The sequence below is a fragment of the Kryptolebias marmoratus genome, linkage group LG1 (assembly GCF_001649575.2).
Source record: "Kryptolebias marmoratus isolate JLee-2015 linkage group LG1, ASM164957v2, whole genome shotgun sequence".
NCBI lineage: Eukaryota > Metazoa > Chordata > Actinopteri > Cyprinodontiformes > Rivulidae > Kryptolebias > Kryptolebias marmoratus.
In genome coordinates, this window is record NC_051430.1 from 28,145,079 (window position 1) to 28,164,837 (window position 19,759).

At 42.3% G+C, this 19,759-nt stretch overlaps 2 protein-coding genes across 3 annotated transcripts in view; one reads left to right on the forward strand and one right to left on the reverse strand.

Annotated features, from left to right (window-relative positions):
* Nucleotides 1–12,393, forward strand: part of znrf3 (zinc and ring finger 3) — a 65,554-nt gene extending 53,161 nt beyond the window's left edge. Inside the window, exons 3-8 of one of the 2 annotated variants that reach the window (XM_017427773.3) lie at nt 1,433–1,507; nt 3,553–3,684; nt 5,089–5,196; nt 6,225–6,392; nt 8,664–8,766; nt 8,865–12,393. In XM_017427773.3, the coding sequence (XP_017283262.1) occupies nt 1,433–1,507; nt 3,553–3,684; nt 5,089–5,196; nt 6,225–6,392; nt 8,664–8,766; nt 8,865–10,597 (2,319 nt within the window). In that variant the 3' untranslated portion in view covers nt 10,598–12,393. Of the gene's footprint in view, nt 1–1,432; nt 1,508–3,552; nt 3,685–5,085; nt 5,197–6,224; nt 6,393–8,663; nt 8,767–8,864 lie in introns of both variants that reach the window. The other variant, XM_017427772.3, reaches the window with a different exon arrangement.
* Nucleotides 12,394–12,661: 268 nt separating this feature from the next.
* coq5 (coenzyme Q5, methyltransferase) lies at nt 12,662–17,796 on the reverse strand. The gene is made up of 7 exons (XM_017427769.3): nt 17,568–17,796; nt 16,827–16,976; nt 16,506–16,724; nt 16,164–16,270; nt 15,298–15,386; nt 14,428–14,539; nt 12,662–13,943 (listed from the first exon to the last, which is right to left on the reverse strand). Exons 1-7 carry the CDS (start codon nt 17,767–17,769, stop codon nt 13,842–13,844), a joined length of 981 nt encoding a protein of 326 aa, XP_017283258.1. The 5' UTR covers nt 17,770–17,796; the 3' UTR covers nt 12,662–13,841.
* Between the last annotated feature and the right edge of the window lie 1,963 nt (nt 17,797–19,759).

Genomic DNA, 19,759 nt, shown 5'->3' on the forward strand with positions numbered 1-19,759 from the left:
GTCCTGATGCTGTTCCAGACTTTATTAAAATGTAAAAAATAAATTAAAACTTATTGAAAGTGATCTTCTTCTTAGCTTAGCCCTGCTAGCCCATTTATATCAGCCGTCCCTGGGTGTTTAAGTCATAATCGTTTCAGTTTATAAATTAGTTTTTCTGTCTTGTTCCACATCATCAGACTAGCAGCTGCTTCCTGGTGTTTATTCACAAACCTGATAATCCAGATGCATCGAGAATCGTTTTATAATCTCATCGGAGCCCTCTGAAGATTTCCCTCCATATTTCTTTAACATCAGACCTAAAGATGGAGACGTGTGTTACACCTGGTCTTGGATTTTGATGAGCAGTAATATAGTTTTTATATGTTTGTTGTCTGTCTGAAATCTCTTTGGACAGATTGGACAGAAACATCAACATGGCCGACCGTTGCCACCTCAGAAAGGAGCGATTGCGCCTCCTCCGCGGCTCCTCTCGGCTCCTCGCCGTCCTCGCCTGCAGACTGGCGCGGTGACACTCTCCAGCCGGTCGGCAGCGGCGTCACGGCGCTCTGCATTGTCACTTTGATCTTCCCTCCAGTTATTAAGAGTTCTGGCCCGAACCCAAGGGCACTTGATAATACCAGGATATGATCCTCGCTGCACGGCCTCAGATCTCCTAATGCAGACATCAAAACGTTTGTCTAAATAGGGCAGCGGGAAGCAAGCAGGTTGAAAAAGGATTTTTTTTGGGGGGGGGGGGGGCAGGAGTTAAGATTAAAAAAAAAAAAAACTTTTCTTTTTTACGAGGAGAAGCCAATTTGGATTCTGCAAGTAGATACTTGGGCTTCTGCAAATGCAAGCATTTCCTTTATCTCTTGCCTGTAGCAGCACTCTTCAAAAGGCCTCTGTGCTCCGACTTTCCTGACTCTCAGATGAAAGCGGCTCACTTTTTTTTTTTTTTCCTGCTTCTTCTTCTGCTTCTTTTTTTTTTTTTTTTTTTACAGCTGGAAATCCTTGATAACTTTGTTCAACTTTTCGGGAGCGTGCTCTGCAGAATTCAGTTCCACTCTGTGGCACGGCGTTGCGTCACGTGAAATCGTGCATTAGTTCCCCCGATTTGGGGACTGTTTCTGGTTTTTGGTCACAGGGTTGGCTTAATGTGGTGCAGATTCACATGGGGTGACATCATGGGGCTTCAGAGGACCGGGGAGAACGGCCACATGTGCGTCCCAGCAGAACGTAATCACTGCCTTGTTTACATCTCCCACTTGGGTTTTCTTTAATTTTTCTTTCTCGTTTCTCTTGATCTACACGGGGGTTAATCTCAGGGAGAGAACTCCCTCTAGTGGCTGTAAGTGAACTCTAATGAACTGACAATGTAAACCTGTCCTGAGTTGTGTGTTCCTTTGCTCTGTTGCTGAATATGTCTGATAATTACTGTGTTGTGTGTTGGCAGGCGAAAAGAGCGGTGCAGCGGGGAGCCACAGCCGTCATCTTTGATGTATCTGAGAATCCGGATGCCATCGATCAGGTGTGTGCACACCTAGAATTAGCCAGGCATTTACACACGCTGCCTAATCCGTCGCTCTGCTTTTTGAAAGCGGCTGGGTCATATGCTCGTCTGACTGCGTGTGTGTGTGTGTGCTGCTTGTACAAACAATGATCTTTCTATGTTTAGCTCTGTTCAAAGCGTGTGGATCAGCCTTGCTCATTCAACCGTTCTGGGCTTTTCAACTCCCCAACTTGTGTTTGGAGGACTGAAAATGGATGTCCAGGTTCAGCTTTCACTGAGCCATGACCGAACTCTGTGGAGCTCATAATTGCACAGGTAGTGCACGTTACCTCACCTGCCTGAGCCCACAGAGAGAGGCGAGCATGCGTGTGTGCTACTGTAGGAAACACTGATCCAGATACGCCAGTGTCTTTACTGTACGGGAGTTATAATCCTCCAGTTGCTCCTTTGTCACAAGAATTTTCCTGTGGTATTCATCCTTCCAAGGCCAGGCCTGGACTTGTCGAGTTTTTTTTCTTTTTTCCCCTGCACTCTGCTCCTCTTCTTCTCTGCTGCTGGGTCGTAAAGTGCGTAGCTGAGAGATAAAAGGGATTGCTCACAGACCACATGAAAGGCAGCGCTGGGCGGCTGTGTTAAATTCCCCCGAGAGGCTTTTCCAGTCGGAACAGAGCGATCAGCAGAGACAGGAGCCGCGAGGCCGAGGGGCAGGGAGGAGGAGCTTAGGGAGAATTAAGGTCCCCGGGCCAAAATTAGATGAAGCTTTAGAAAGTTAAAGCACTTGACCTTGCTTTTCTCTCATTTTAGACTAGAAAATGAAGACAAGTGTTGCTCGGGGAGAAGTTAGGATTGTGACTCAGTTTCTTTAAAAAGTGAAAAACTTTCATGCAAAAAAAACACAACAGGCTTGAGTTGCAGTTCAAGCAGCGTTTCACCAGGGAAAGCAACAACAGACGAACCTGTAACGTTTCTGTCCTCGGTACTTCCCCCCCCCGAGCCTCTGAACTTACAGTTTTTATTCATCAGATGAGGAAGAGGAACAAACAAGACGACGAGGAAAGTTTGTCAAATGGCTGAAAGCCAAGAATATAGTCTCCACTACTTCCTCCAGCTCCTGTTGGCAAACTCCCACATATTTGATCTCTTATCTCTTTTCAAATGAAATTTCTCTCACACACACACACACACACTGCCCTCGTTAATGAGGGCCACGCCTCTGTTTGGTGATTGCACAGGTACAAGTTTAACCTCAGAGGTCAGGGTTGAATCAGAGCGGGGTCGCTTCATAACACGGGCACAGGAGGTTTATCTCAGTTTGGTGCCTCCTAAAAGTGAACCTGGCATCATTTAACCAAGAATCATCTGAAGATGACAGGAAATCCAAGGCAGACAGCCATCAGGTCGAGTCTTTCTAACCTTGCACTTACTTTTAAAATGCTCAGAAACCTTCTACATTCTCATAAACCTTCCTTTGGGCAAACGAGGGATTAACATGTGGAATTCCCTACCTGTAGATTTTTAGAATAAAACTGAAGCAGTTAGTCATGAGTGACTGCCACCCTTTTCCTGTTACTGTGGTTTGTTTAATTTTTATTTTTCATAAGTCATCTTAATAAGCTTTATTTTGCTTTGATCTATAGTTGAAATTTTGTTTCCCTTAAGTTGCTAAAGGCCCATGTAGGAGACAGATGAGTTCAAGCAGCAGCACCAGGTCTCATTTCAGCTGTGAATCACGCTTTTCTTCACGAGCCTTAGGAGGGCATGTAAACAATCTGTCAATAACTGATTAGATGTCCACACCTGTCCCAAAACAATCAGGATTCACTCAGATCAGAATGAGCTTCTGAGAGAAGTTACTGACAGACGACAGGAGGTCAGAGGTCATGAAAAATGGGGGCTACTTTATACTACAACCATCTGGGGACAATTAGCATAAGCTTTAAATGTTACAGTCCTTAACATTTGTCCTGATAAATAAAATGTGATACTTTTCATTAGTCTGACATGTCAGGAGCAGAATCTAAACACTTCTTTAACCAAGCGTTCTGCCTCTGTCGTCTCTTCAGCTCAATCAGGTCGCCGAGGATCCCCTGAAGCGACCGGTGGTTTACGTGAAGGGCAACGACGCCGTCAAGCTCATGAACATCGTCAACAAGCAGAAAGTGGCCCGTGCTCGGATACAACACAGACCACCGAGGGTAAGAGCTCACGCCACAAAACCTGCGCCATAAACGCCGCGAAGGAGAGGCGAAACACGCCTGGTGAGGTCAAAACGGCGCCGAGACGTTTCAGATGCGAGGACAAAAGAAAATTCCAGCTGTGAAATCAGAGCCTCTGCCTTTCTTCCGTGGTCCTCGCCGCCCCGAGGCCGAGGACTTTTTCGCGGCGCTGTGACAGATTAATATCAGCCGGTCAAAGAGCTGTTTGTTTGCTCGGCTGTTTGGAAAAGAGAACAGCACACTCTGAGGTCAAAGAACTTGACATAATGAAATCCTGAGAGAAAAGACTTCTTGATGGGAGAATTTTTCTGGGGAGAAATAAATCTGACTTCACTTCCAGAAGTATGAGTCCAAACTTTTATTCAGGATCTTATGACTCAAAAAAAAAAAAAGGGCTTTATTGGACTGAAAAATCAAAATAATCCATGAAATGATAAATCCTCACATTACTTTCTGCTAATAAAAACCGTTCATCCCAGTTTCAGCGCCACTCTTTAGGATGCTGCAGGGTTCCGACACATCCTCCTTTATACGATTCCAAACTTTTCCAAACTTTCTGAGAACCTTTGAGCCTTTTCTGACGTTGAAACATCTGTAAATGTCTTGTGAATGTTTATACAGTGGTGTTTTTATTATCGTAAATTATAGTAAAAATATAAACCCTCGCATGCTTTAGGGCAGGGGTGTTAAACTCCAGGCCTCAAGGGCCACTGTCCTGGGAGTTTTAGGTTTTCCTGCTCCAACACACCTGATTCAAACGGTTTAATTACCTCCTCAACAAATCATCAAGTTCTCCAGAAAAATTTCCACAATTCATCCATTTAAAGCAGGTGTTTTAAAGCAAGAACACATCTAAAACATGCAGGAGAGCGGCCCCCCGAGGAATGGAGTTTGACACCCCTGCTTTAGGGCGACCTTTTAAAGAAAAGTCGTATCCTGTATTTGTGACATACGGTTGATGTTCTGCACTTATTTAGCTACATAATACGCGAGATGCTACTCCTGGAAGGAAGTCGGGGTTTAAAGTCTTGCCTGCGTGCAGCGTTTGGTTCGCAGAGACCGATGGACACTTACTGCAGGCTAAACTGGAAACAATTCTCTTCCAAACAGATCATTTAAAGTCTCGTGTTTCAGCCTTAAATATATTCCTGAAAGCACCAGGAGCCAAAGTGTGAAGGTCATATTTTTATTATTTGTATTCTAAAGTAAATTAGTTGGAGCTCTGAGCACTTTAACCTGCTGTGCAACCAATAAACCTGTAAATAAATCTGCAGAACTGTTGACAAATGAAAAACACTAATCTTTATAGGCAAAATGAACTTTTTAACGAGATGCATGACTTTTAAACATTGTGTTTCTTTCTGCTTCTTTTCTCCACAGCAGCCCACAGAATATTTCGACATGGGCATCTTCCTGGCTTTCTTTGTTGTCGTGTCGCTGGTGTGTTTAATCCTGCTCATCAAGATCAAACTAAAGCAGAGGAGAAGCCAGGTTAGTGTGTCAGCACAGACTCATCCTGCACACGTCAGAAACTTCATTATTTATTAATCATTCCTCCTTGAGTCACAGAGGACAAAACTTCGGAGCACTTGTTACACAAAAACACACCCAAACGCACCGCGGCCTTGTTTTTCCAGTCTCCGAGACTTCAGCGGGAGGTGCAGGCGTTGAGTCAGGCGACAGTAGCTCTGCCGTTGATTGATTCCTCTTGCGTGTTGACAAAAAGCTCTCAGTGGAGGCTTATGTCGGGCGCATGAATCAGGATTAGCATTTAATTAATGCTGATGAGAAGCTGGCTGACTGAGCCGAAAGCACCGAGATGTCATGACAGAGCAGAAAACCTGCCGCGGCATCCGTTAAGACCGATGTAATCCTGCCAGAACACAGGAGTGGCTGTAGGACGGGCGCTTTTTGAACATTATTATTATATATATTCATTTTTCTGTCAAGCATCTCTCATGTAACATCGCTTTCTTCCCTAAATGTGAAAAATTAACAAAAAATGACTTGTGAAGTAAATAATTCTTGTTGCTTTTGCTTTTAATTAAGGATTCATTCTAACTGTGCCTGAGCAAAATGATAGTCAAACACTATAAAAACTGAAGACACTGGTTTGTCTGCTCTCTTGTTGATCAGAGTGTCGCCTTAATCTTAAAATGTCTGCAATTATCTCACCGTGATTGAGCGTAAAGGAAGAAACGCCCTCTGTTGTGGTTTGGTTAAGCCTCAACATAAATAAGTCTGTCATGTGAGGAGTGGTGCGCCATCAGAATAATCACCACTACAAAATCATTTATCAGGTTTTTAATTAGTTTCAGGGCAACTTGAGACAAAAAAAAAAGGGAAAGCTGGAGCCAGAGTTGCAACATTCTGTCTTCTTTAACGGTGACATCAGCGCTCTGACACTCAGAGGTGAACATCTGCAAACAGGGAACGCTTGCAGCTCGAGTGTAAATTCTGCAAAGCGTCCTGGTTCCACGTGGCTCATTAGACGTGTCAATATGTCCCTCCTGCTGCAGAGCTCGATGAACAGAATGGCCATCCAGGCGCTGGAGAAGATGGAGACGAGGAAGTTCAAGGCTAAAGGGAAAGGGCAGCGCGAGAGCAGCTGTGGAGCCTCTGATTCGCTGAGCAGCAGCTCCACCTCTGACTGCGCCATTTGTCTGGAGAAGTACATCGATGGGGAGGTAAGAGGACGTTCACGTGAACAACCCCAATTCTGAAAAAGCTGGGATGTTGTGTAAAATGTAAATAAAAACAGAATGCAATGATTTGCAAATCTCATGACCACATATTTTTTCACAGTGGAACAGAGTAAACATCAAAAGTTTGAAATAAGAAATTATATCATTCTGTGGGGGGGGGAAAGGTAATTTTGAATTTGATGGGAGCAACACATCTCAGAAGTTGTTACACGGCCATGTTTCCAGATGTGAAGCATCCCCTCTGTGTTTAACATCAGTCTGTAAACATCTGGACCTGAGGACAGCAGCTGCTGGAGGCTTTGGAGGAAATGTTGTCCCATTCTGATTGGATGTAGGATTTTAGATATATTATCTCCAGATATGTAATCTGCCCATACAAGATGCACTTATGCACCCCCATACCATAAGAGAAGCAGGTTTTGAACTGTGCACTGATAACAGATCCCTCTCCTCTTTAGAACAGAGAAGGTGGTGTTTGTGGTTTCCAAAAAAGGATTTCAAATTTTGATTTGTCTGACCTCAGATCAGTTCTCCTCTTTGGTCCAGAGGAGACGGCAGCGTTTCTGGATCTGGCTTCTTCTTTGCCTGATAGAGCTTTAAGCAGCATTTGTGGACGGCACGGTGAAGTGTGTCCAGAACAGAACCAGACCTGTTTTTAATGCAGTGGCCCCTGAGGGCCCCAAGATCATAACCATTCAGTATCAACTTTCAGCTCTGTCTGTTGCACAGAGATTTCTCCAGACTGTTTAAGTCATTCTATAATATTATTAGCTGGGTATAAATTATGGGTTTGTGAGATTTATACATCTATTTACATTTTACACAACAACCCAACATTTTCAGAATTGTAGTTGTACATGAAATGCTGTTTTTACAGCGTTAAATCTAATTAAACTGTAAACATTTTACACAATCTTGGAATCTTGGAAAAATCGCCTCCTTTTGGTTGATGCTTCCATCTAAAGATGCCGTTTCACGTATGCATGTTTGAGCCAAACCTCTCAACTCTGACCCTTGTGATTATAGGACCACTGAGTTTGTTTTCTATTCATGACATACTCCCCAGACATGAAACAAAATGCAGTTTCATGGACAATAGAATGGAAGTTCCCCTGAGGTGCTCGGGGACCACAGTCCAGCGATCTTTACTCATGTTCTTTCCGCTACCTTTCAGATGTTTAGTTCAGTCTTTCAGAGCACCTGGAGAGATAAGGGGTACCCAGAGCGCATGGCGTTGTGATTACGCTTCCTGTTTTCCCACTGTGGCCTTCTTTAATCCTGGACGGAGTCACTGTCTTGGACTTTGAGGGTTTACTGTAACTGTGTAGCTCATCCTTTATTCATAGATGCTGGAGGGACAAACCCTGTCGCCCCAGGGGGACACAGTCTGTGTTTGTGTGTGTTTTGTGGCTATGTGTCTTTTTGGTGAGGAAGAGAGGAAAACACAACAAAGTGTGGCGCCAGGATTGCACAGAAGGAAGTGGCAATATAAAAGGCTGAATGGCATCAAAGAGGTTTTTGAGCAGTGAAGTAAGCAACAAAAGCTCTGGTGGAAAAGAGCCTGAAGATGAGTCATATATTAAGCAACAGACTTCTTGCTGGGGAATATCCTAACTCCATGTGCTCCTGCTTTTGTCTTAGAATTCCTTCATGTAAATGCAACCTTTTGCATTCTTCTTATAAGCCTGCAGAATTATTTCTACAAGTTGTATTTGTGCTATAGCGTGAATCTAGTTTTTGTTTGGTGCATGGTATTAAAGCTGTGTCTCAGACTTAACCCACAATGTCTTGTGTGACTTTGCTGCCACCATGTGGACATCTAACTAAACAAGTCCACATTGATTCACCCTTAAAAATGAAATCAAGTTGCAGGTTAGCGTTTAATTAAAATAATTCAGGATTATGAGGTCAAAATTGAGGTTCAAAATTGCCACAAAATACATGATTTTTCCATTCTAATGTCACAGAATTCTTAGTGTTTGTAAACAAAGAACCATCTAACCATATGGACATGTTTTTAGTTGACACTCTTAATAAACTGAGGTTTATTTTTATGTGCACGGATTGCAAAACTGTATTCTTAGATGTGCACATTATTTTGTTGCCCAGCTCCAACTACATCGTACTCACCTTGGCAGCCACCCCCACCCCCAAACACACACACACATTTATGATTTAATCTATAGGAGTACACCTTTAAAATGAAGATAGACGGGAGAAATATTTAATATTTTTTTTGTATTCTCTCTTCAGGAGTTGCGGGTGATCCCTTGTACTCACAGATTTCATAAAAAGTGTGTCGACCCCTGGCTGCTCCAGCATCACACCTGCCCCCACTGCAGACACAACATCATAGGTGAGTTGGTAAACAACCAACTAAACAATAAAAATGTTCCTTAAATATAACGAGCGTGCCTGAATTTCGTGTTGATGCCGTTTATTTTTCTAACACAGAGCAGAAGAAGGGAAATCCAGGCCCAGCCTGCATAGACCCTGGTAGTGCAATCCACGGCAGGCAGCGGGTGATGCTCCCAGTCCATTATCCCGGCAGGGTGCACCGAGCCGGCCAGGTGACGGCCTACCCAACCAGAACCAGCATGGACCCCCACGGCAACCCCATCACTGTTCTCACAGTGGACCAGCACCCAGATCCTCAAGGTCTTTACACACCCCAATCAACGTCTGCCTTTCTGCGGAGCTACCACCCCACCCTGCATCTGGAGCATTCACTCAACCCCCACCACTGCAGATTGGAGCACCGCGGACCCCCCGCCTACCCTGCACAGCCACATCACGCTGCTTTTAAACGACCCAAGTTCCACGGGCGCAGCTTCTCCCGGGCAGCCTGTTTTTCCCAGTATGAGACAATGTATCAGCACTACTACTTTCAAGGTTTGTCTTTCCCTCAGCAGCCTGAAGGAGGCCAGGGGCCCGCTGTGCCAGGGCAGCTGGGTGGAGCAGGAGCCCACAAGGGCCACCACAGCAGAGCCTTTCAGCAAGGACTCCTATACCCTACAGTGGTACACATGGCACCGCCCTCCTCCTCCAGGATAGGAGACAACGGCAGCACTTCTGGCCTGAGCTGTTACCACGGTCACCGCTCCGTGTGCAGTGGTTACCTGGCCGACTGTCCCGGCAGTGACAGCAGCAGCAGCAGCAGCTCGGGACAGTGCCACTGTTCCTCCAGTGACTCCATGTTGGACTGTACTGAAGTCAGCAACCAGGGGGTGTACGGAAGCTGCTCCACTTTCCGCAGCTCGCTGAGCAGCGACTACGACCCCTACGTGTACCGGAGTAAGAGTCCCTGTAGGGGCTCCACTGGGGAAGCGGGGGCTGCAGCTTGCACCACAGCTCCTGCTGAGGACTCATCGATCCCCACCTCTTTGGGACATGACTGCCTCCAGCTTCCTTCAGGAGCATCGGGATACAACTCGGGGGACCACCACTCCAACTGCAGTTTGGAGTCTAACTATAGCAGTCATTCATCACTGGAACCCAGGGAGAACAGCAGCACTACCTCAGCCGGGGCTCCAGAGACCGCTGCCGCCGACAGGGGAAAGGGAGTCCTCGAGGAGTCGGGGGAACTTGGGGCTGCGGCCTGTAGCTGCTGTTTTGAGGTAATTCCTCCCAATGCTGAGTGCAAAGGGCAGGACTTGGACCAAGCTGGGCCTGTAGCCTCGGGGCGCTGTCAAAGGGGGGTAGACTTTCAGAGCTCCGCCTCTAAGAACTATTTTGTTCCGGAGCACCTGTGTCCTCCTTCTGAGCAGGTGAGCTATGAAGGGCTGCCTTGCTGCTTCTACAAAGAGATGAAGGTCCACAGGGCCACCGCAGGGCATTTTACCGAGGACTATGCTGTCAACGTGCAGTATGCACATGCAGACTCAGAGGCCTGCTCAGGACAGGGCTGCTGCGAACTCAACCACAGAATACCCATAATTCCTGAGGACACAAACTGTGAACTGGGCTCGGAAGCAGAGCCCCAGAGCAGTTTATTACCTGTCAGCATCACGATGGAGTCCGAGCTGCGGACAGGGGAGCAACACGAGCTTAAGGAGAGGTACTTCCCCTCGGGACAGCTGAGAGGTCAGGTGGAGGAGACCAGAGCTTTGTTCCACCCTCAGCTCCCTGCAAGCCCATCGGCTCTGGGAACCAGTACTTCAAGAAATGAGGGCGATCTGGGCATATGAGTCCGGAAAGAAGAGATAAATTCTATGGTACGGTGTCAGCCGGTTGTTGAAACCCTGAGTTGCCTTGTTCTAACCTTGCTCTCCGAGCGCTGAATGTTATCATCTTAGATTGTGTGGTTTTCTACTGAAATGGCCTGATTATTCTAGATTAGCAATGTTTCACGTTCATTCCTGTGGCCACAAACATCTCTAGACTCTAGATACGATAAAGATTGTTGGCAGTTAACTGCAGCTGACGTTAAGCAAAGTTTAGCATCAACTGGAGAGTTTTGCTGTCATGAAGGGTTAATAATCTGGGCCCCGTTTTCAAATTTTAAAGTTTCTTTTTTTTTGTGTGTGTGCAAGCCGTAGGAATTTGTTTCCCTGACAAAAATACTCTTTATTCACACATGTGAGCATGTCAACACTGACTGCCTGCAAAGCTACAACCACCAACTAAAATGATTAAAAGACGGTGATAAATTTGTTTGTACCTTTTTTTTTAAGTAAGAAAAACCCACAAAGGTCACAGAAATAACTTGAAATGGACAAAATATTTTTTTTATTTTTACTGAAATTCAACTAATGAAAATAAGACACTACTTTTTTTGTTTTACTGAAATATTTAAAAAAATCAACTAATGAAACTGACCTTACCTAAAAAGACAGAACCCCTAACTTGATCATTTGTTGTACAACCTTTTGTTTCTATAAGTCTCTCTGAGACTTCTACACCTGTCCACAGGTAGTTTGGCCCACTCCCCATGAGCAAACTGCTCAGCTGTCTCAGGTTTGAAGGGTTTCAGCTCCTTCCAGTGTTCGATGAGATTCTGTTCAGGGTAGTTCAGAACAGTCCAATGTTTATTCTGCACCATTCTTTGATGGTTTTATCTGTTTTGGGTCAATATCCTGTTGGAGGACCCATGACCTGCTGTGACTGAGACCGAGCAGCACAGGTTGTCTTGATAGTCTTGAGATTTGATTGGACCCTGCACAGATTCAGGACCCCCTGTGTCAGATGCAGCAAAGCATCCACAGAACAGAACCGAGCCTCCTCCATGTTCCCATGGAGGAACAGGGTTCTTTTCTTAGTACGTTTCATTTTTTAGTCTGATGGGACTTGACAGAAAGCTTCTGTTTTGTCTCAGCTGTCTGAAGGACCCTCTCCAAGAAGTTTTGTGGCTTTTCAATATGCATTTTGGCAAAATCCAGTCCTGCTTCTTTATTATTTGATGTCCTCCTTGGTTGTCTTCTTTTAGGAAATGGCAGTAGACGGTGTGCTTTGACACTGATGAGCTTTGGAGTTTACCTCTAATCTCTTTGGAAGTTGTTCTGGACTCTTTGGTTCCCACTCATATGATCCATCTCTTCTATTTGTTATCGGTTTTCCTCTTGTCACATCCGGGGAGGTTGTCTCCAGGCCTGTGGACCTTAATCGTCTGGCTCTGTGCAGCTGGAGTCCCAGGAACATCCAGCTGCTTTGAGCTTATAGCCTTTACCTTTGACCTTTTTTAAGTTCCTGAGACAACTCTGTTCTTTGCTTTCTGTGGTCCAGTTTCATTAATAATTCTGTTAAAACAAAATTCTATATTTTTTTCCTAATATTACTTGTCTCATTTTGAAATAATGTCAGTGACCTTTTTGGGCTTTTCTTATGAACAACAGGATACAAACAGGTTTATCTGCATCTGTATACGGATATAGCTTTACCAAAACAGAAAGACATGATTGTTCTTTTATATATCTTTGAAAGGCAGAAATATGCTTCTCCAGCTGTGACTCACGTTTCTCTTAGAAGGAGCAAAAAAAAAAAAAAACTACAAAAGAGCAGAGAAATGTGAATGCAAGGCTGACACTGGTCTCCAATTAAAACACAGAATTAGTTTTTATGTTTTTCATTTCAGTCCATCGTGGCCTCGAGTTTAGGATGAGCTTAGAGCCTTATTCTAGCGTGATATTAGCAGCAATATGGAATGACACTGCACAGCTTTTGGTCAAATTTCAGACCAAATCAAGTGTCTTGGTGTTTTCAGAGTTCTGCTCTACATGTTCAGAAACCCTTAAAAGGTTTATTTTTGCTGTCAGATAACCAGTTTCCTCTATGAGGCATGCTCTTATATCGACAAAAGGTTCTAGTTTGCATCTAAAGGCCAAAGGAGAGTAGCTGAAACAGACTTATTTCATAAGGGTTCCTTATTGTACTGTGACTTTTTTCTTTTTAAATGATGCAGTTATACATACCACAGGTCTGAATCATAACGTGCCGTGCAGAATCCATTCATGCAATATCAATGCTTGTCATTCACGCCTTTCTGTTTGTATTGCAGACTGTTTTTTTAATACTGTTTCTATGAAATATCCACGTTCTCTGCACAGAGGAAAACCTGAAATAACCCTATTTATAAGTTAACCCAGTGCTGTAATCAAGTCAGAATCTAATCTTGCCTTTGCATAGAGATATGTACCTGCTGCAAATATAACATTTTCGGGGTACTTGAGTCACTATTTAATTTTTTTCTGTTATTGTTTCTAGCACTTAAGATAAAAAATGTGTACAAAAATTTAATATTTTTTAATTTTCTAAGAATAAATATTTTCTGTCATACCAATACAAATGTTTAAAAAAAGAAGCTAGAAATCGATCTGTGTATATTCTGTACCTGTATAGCAAACACATTTCATAAATGGAACTATGTTCTCTGAATATTTATTTGCTAATATATTTATCTTTAAGCCATGTCTTATGTTCAGAGTGTATGAGTTGTTTGGTTGCTTTTTCTTTTGAGAGAAATCACTAACATGAGACTTTGTATATACATGGTAATTGCACACAAGACGATTAAATCTTCTCTGACCAAAAAAAAAAACAAACAACAAACTGATTTTAAGACTTTAGTACTATACAGTTTTGTAATTAAAGTGTACAAAGATCTGTAAAATATACAGTTTCATCCAAGAAACTCAATGTACTGTCCTGTTTTTTATTAGCAGTTCAAACAGATTTAGCTTTGGATTTTATTAAACAAGAAAAAGACTCATTACAAAAATTATTCAACTGATTTCCCAGTTGAGGAAGTTACAGTTTTAGTGTGGAGCCATTTGTACAATTAAAGTGATCTTAATCTTTAACAGATTAGTTAATAAATCCCATCCACTGACCTTTGACCCTGCCGTCTTTGCTCAGTGGTGTCTGCAGAGGGCGCCTCTGAGTCAAGTCTTAAACGGCCACACCGGCCTGAAACAGTCTGTTTTTGTGCGCCGCAGCTCACAGCTTGAAGCCGGAGTGAAGAGCCACGACGCCGGCGGAAAGGTTGGAGTACTGCACGCTGCAGAAACCGGCGTCTTCTATCATGGCTTTAAACTCCTCCTGCAAAGGAAAGGATCAACAAAGTGACTCAACCACACGGTGTAAAACTGGAGTTTGGCCTCAGCCAATTAAAACAAATCACAACATTAAGAAACTTTGTGTGAAGACAGCTTCCCAGCTGGAAAAAAATCAACAAATCAAATTCTGCACCTTGTAGTTTGATTCCTGACTCCAGTTGGAACAACTTCAGCAGTCAGTCACTGACCGAGCTCAGAAAGTGGTGGGAGATAATTTCCTATAAATCACTTATTTGTTTCAGGGCTACCAGATTATAGATACCATATTTAATGTTTCTAAACAGATTTATACTTCTGCCATCAATATGCTGACCACTGCAACTTCACCAAAATGATAAATATTTTTGCCATAACATTTTAATGATATACCTGAATAAAAGGTGAACAAAACAAACTGGTGTCTGTTTTTGAAATACTTGGTCATATAAAAAATAATGATCTACAATAACAGAATGAATGTGTTTTACCTGATCAGGAAACTTGCGAATGCTCTCCACTAAATACTGATACGACTTCCAGTCTCCAGCAATCACCTCTCCTAAAACTGGGATCACCTGGAAACTGTAGGTGTCATACAGGCTGAAAAATAGAAAAATAAGCTGAGTTTAAATCTGTTTCTCTGACAGCATAAAATACAAACTACTGTACATCTGTCATAGAGTTTACACATTTAGCAAAACAGGCTGTCATTAAATCAGATTCTTAAAATGAATTTCACTGTATAAATACAGGTTTAACAACAGAACAGATCTTCAGCAGATCAGGAATCATTAAATGGAGCTCCTAACAAACATCATTTGGTGTTCTGCTTCACCTGACTGACCATCCCAGCATACATTCAGTCCAAAAGAAGGTCACGTTTGACCAAACCACAAAACTTGCGTTATTCACATTAATAATGAGCACACGGCCACATACAGTGTAAACATTCAGACAGTATTGATCCCAGAGGGAAATTTAAATCCTGGGATATGAGATAATCCCAATGTTGGGATAATAACAGGAAATGAGTGACCTTCCAGTTCTTACTTGCTCAGGTTGTACCTGTGCATTAATAATGTTCAAGTTAAAGAAAAATGCATCAGAACAAGCTAAATTAAATAAGCTCCTCGTGTTTTTTATTAACAAATGTGGAATTCCAGCCTTACTGATCAAAATAATTCACATTTGCTTCATTCCTTAGAGATATGCCAAATGCACAAACGTGTGTTTCTGGTTTATAAGGAGAGTAGTTCACCTGTCTTCCTGTTCTGAAGTGTTTTCCTTTACTTTACAGACCTAACTTCCCATGATGCTCTGCTGCATTTCACCGGTTCGTACTGAACACTCGTACTCACCTTGCCAGCACAGGATTTGTCACTTTGCTGAACTCTAAGCACATAAATCTGCCACCAGGCTTCAGAACCCGCAGAGCCTCCTGAAGCGCCTAAAAAAAACAAAAAAAAAAAACAGTCAGTGATTAAGGAATCAGAGGAAAATATCCAGATTTATTTCTTAAATTACTGTAAAGTGTTTGGATTTAAATATTGGAAGATGTGACAAATAAAAGCTAGCTGAAAATGATCATCCATTCATTCCTTTTCTTTACCAGCTTTTTCCTTTTCGGGTCTGTTAAATACAAATTTACCTGACAAAACTTTTAAAAACTACATGTTAAAAACATCTAAAACCACAGTTTTCAATAGGCAATGTATTTATTTCTAACTCCATGTTTTAAAATCAAATAACAGAATCAGAATTCAGCTCCTGCTTTTACACAGTATGCCGTCTCAGTGTCAACACTGAAATGTGTCCAATATTTAATAAAGTAACATCACTGGACACATGGTGTCAAGAGAAGCAGTGAACAGATTTAGTTGCAAATAACTTAATGTCAGTTGATTTGCAAAAATAACAAAAACTAAACAGAAAATTAAGCCTTTGTTTCATTAAAAAAACCAACAAACTGGACAAATGACTTGACTCATTATTCTGCTGTTTTATTTTGTATGAAAAGTCTAATATGAAACTAAACTATTTATTTAAAAAATGCAAAATGACAGCATAACAGACTAAGACACTTTGCTAGTTTTCTTTGAGCAGTCGTGATGTTATGTTGAACCTGTACCAACCCAAACTTCTTGTATCATCTCTGATTCATCACTGAATAAAACCTTTTGCTCCCCAGAAACCAAAGCTTGTAGCAGCAATTCCTGTCAGTTACCTGATTAATACGAGTGACATTTCGAATGCCAAAGGCAATGGTGTAAATATCAAAATGGTCATCGTCAAAGGGCAGCTCCTCTGCATCTCCTACCACCCAGGACAGACCTGACACATATTGGCAAAACAAAACGAAAGAGAGAGAGTTTGGGACACTTCATCTTATGTAAACTGATTTCGCTCACTTCTCCAGCTGAGCTTCACACCCAGTTTTGCAGACAGTGAAAAGAAATGTTGATAAAACCCTAAAACCCACCCTAAGTCAGCATAAGGGGCCTGTTAGAAAAGGTGAAGATGCTGAATAAAACCTACTATAGACACAGGAAACAAATGTCAAGCTCACCAGAAGTGATGCCCATGCTGTCAGCTTTCTGTTTGCCTACTTTCAGCATCTCCTTGTTGATGTCACAAACCACAGCCTTAGCCTCTCGAGGTCCGACGTCTGTGGTGTAAGTGTCAGAACTGTCCTGCCACGATGGAGTCTGGCTGGACCGCGCTGCTCGCAGCTTCTGCCTCTCCTGCTGATAATGAACATAGTCCAGGAAACGGAAAGCAATGTCACCTGCAGGGGGGGAAAGGAGGGTCAACACAGCACAAATGCAGCTGTGATTGCAGTGGAGGATTCAGCCGGGCGGTCAGGAAAGGTGCGCACAAACCGTTTTACCTGTTCCGCCTGCCACATCCAGGAGCCGAGCACCGGGCTGAGGGTGCATGGCATGCAGCAGTATGTCCTTCCACAGTCGATGAATCCCCAGACTCATGGCATCATTCATAACGTCATACTTCTGAGCCACGTTCTCAAACACCTTATACACTGAAAAAAACAAACATGACCTGGAATTTACCTGTGTTCTCATGCATGATATACACTGATGTGTTGATCCATGAACTGACTGTTAGGAAGAACACTCCAAAAAATAGATTTTAACCCAAACTTACAATGAGTCAACAAGAAGAACCCAGCTGCCAACGTGATTCAAATCAGGGGTCTTCAGCTCCTCTAAAATGCCTTATTGAAACTTCAATCAAAAATGACATAAACCTGACAAATATTTTAATTTAAGTCGACTACTTTTAGTAGTTTTCAAATCCAGATTTCTGCAGTTTTTCTGTGGAATTTCTGCAGCAGAAGGTCATTCAGGAGGGTTGGGCTTACTTTTAGTCCTCTAAAGAGCGTTACTGGATCTTCTGATAACCAATATCCTGGTTAATCATATTCATAAATGTTTACTGAATGTTGTGAAAAGAGATAATTGAACGCCGAATTAATTAGAGAGTTCTCACGAACTTGAAAACATCACATAACCCGTCCTTCAAAATTAGGATTAGCTCGAAATATGTTAAATGTTTAAACAGCGGGGTTTTTCAGCGCAGTTCTTCAGGCGCCCTGCCGGCTGTCACCCACCTCTCTTCGCTTTCTCCGCCTCGGACACCGTCTCGAAGCCGAAATGCGTGTTTCTGTCTTCGGCTGCTTCGCTAAAACAACGACCGGGCGGCGTCCTCCAACAGCAGCCCGAGCCACACGACGCGTTTGAAAAGGTGGAGAAGACATTTCTCCGTGAAAGACGAGCCAACTGACGGGCCAACAATCTCACGGACGCGGCCATGTTGACTGCGTGCGCAGCTCCGCGGCTCTTCCTCTGCCGAGCAGCTCTGACACAACTGTAGCTTACTGCTGCCCTCTACCGGTCAGATGTAGAACTGCATTAGATCATTTAAACCATCATAAGGGTTAAATACAGGTTCAGTTTATTGCAGTTTAAATTAAAATTAAATCAATAAAATATAATAATTAAAAATGAAACAAAAGAGCTTATTACAAGTAAATACACCAGCTGTGACAAGTGTACCTATTTATTAGGTCAACAGCATTAAAACCATACAATACAAAAAGTGAACACTTAACTAATTATTTTAGTTAATTTAAATAGTTTTAGCTATCTATCTATCTATCTATCTATCTATCTATCTATCTAATAAAATAAGTAACAACAGGTAAGGAATAGTTCATAAATTGTTACATAAATGTATCCTGGCATATATATACAGAATTTGTGAAACATAAATACTTTACCCATCAAAGTATCTAAAGCCCTAATAACACTCTGCACAATGTGTGAATAAACTGCACTAAACACATTTGAGCTTATTTGAAATTCTGTTTTATTCTCTGTTGGGTTTTCATTTGTCTGATGAAAGATTTTTATACCAAAATGTTTAAACGGTTTTAAAGACCAGATAAATGATTAATAATGTTTACTTTGCTGCATCGAAAAAAACAGATTTCTTGCTTTGTAAGTCTAATACTGTATGTAAATATTATTCAAAACTAAATATGAAGAGCTGCTTGAGTTCTGCAGATGCAGAACAGCCTTGGAGATGATTCAAGCTCTTTTTCATAAACAAAGCCTGCAGCAAACCTTTACATTGTAGGTGATTGTATTATATTTTAGCAAAGTGAGTTAGGTAATGATCAAGGGGGATTTTTGATTATTCTTAGCAGCGATCATCCTCCCTGCAGGCAAAGCTGAAATCTAGTTTACATCAACAGTTTTTAGCAGCATGAAGGAGGAAAAACAGGCTAATACCTGCACTCACAAAGCACTGAAGGGCATCAGACTGCTCTAATTGCAACAAGGTCACAGACAATATCGCAAAGTGAGGCAGATCAAAACAGGCAAGTTGCTGCACAGTCATAAAAACTCTTTTCCCACAGATAATTTTCACATCCATCAGGACGAACAAGGTGCTTTTGTCTCTGGCAGTCCTCTTTTCTGACTTCAGGACTCGGAGAGCAGAGAGAGGCAGGTATTGTTCTCCTCTCTTCTCACTTTCTCGTCCCCCAACAGAAACTGGACACTGCTGTCTTTTGTCCCATTGTTGTCTTAATTACTTGTTGACTTGGGTTCAGGGGGATCTGCTTACTCCAGGACTCTTTCTTCTGGCCTTGGGAAGGTTGACCATCGGGGACATACAGGCTAGCGATTTATTTTTCCTACAAAAACCCAGGTGGGATGAAAACACTCAGAGTGAAATTTAAAATTAAAGGAACACATATTGATCGCTGCTTTTCCCTTTATGATTTTAAATTAAAATCGTCTTATGAGGAGAAACAAGGGGATGGTTGTCAATTTGTTCAAACCTTTCTGTGATGTGTTGGTGCTCAAATAATGATGTGATAAAATAATTTCAGACAAAATTATTAGTCATAGTTTTTGTTAAAGAAGTGGCTCAGAAAGAAGAGAACTTGTATAATTTAATAAAATGTTATGAGGATATTTCAGACATTTTACCACCATTAGAGGGAGTCGGAGGATTTTCTTTTTAATACTTTTGTGCTGGAATATGCTGAAAAGTTTTAATAAGTTCAGTTTTTGCTGAGCACCATCACTTTTTAAAATTTAGTTTGATCAGTAACACAAGGAACAAGTAATTCGATTTTCAAAGAAGCTTTCCAGAAAACATTTTTTCCAAAAATTAAATATGCAATGTTTTTATTTAAAGATGTCTGCAAATGTTTTAAAGCACATGCAGAGATCTTAGAGGGTTCCGTTTCTTCCAGAGGTGCATGAATCCCACCAGAACAGCTTGAAAGCA

Bases quoted from the DNA above. Each gene is read 5' to 3' on its own strand.
- coq5 (XM_017427769.3), bottom strand. From the start codon at position 17,769: ATGGCCGCGTCCGTGAGATTGTTGGCCCGTCAGTTGGCTCGTCTTTCA. The intron at 16,725-16,826 runs GTAAAACGGTTT...CCCCCCCTGCAG, and splicing joins GGATGTGGCAGGCGGAACAG to GTGACATTGCTTTCCGTTTC. The intron at 16,271-16,505 runs GTGAGCTTGACA...AATATGTGTCAG, and splicing joins CAGCATGGGCATCACTTCTG to GTCTGTCCTGGGTGGTAGGA.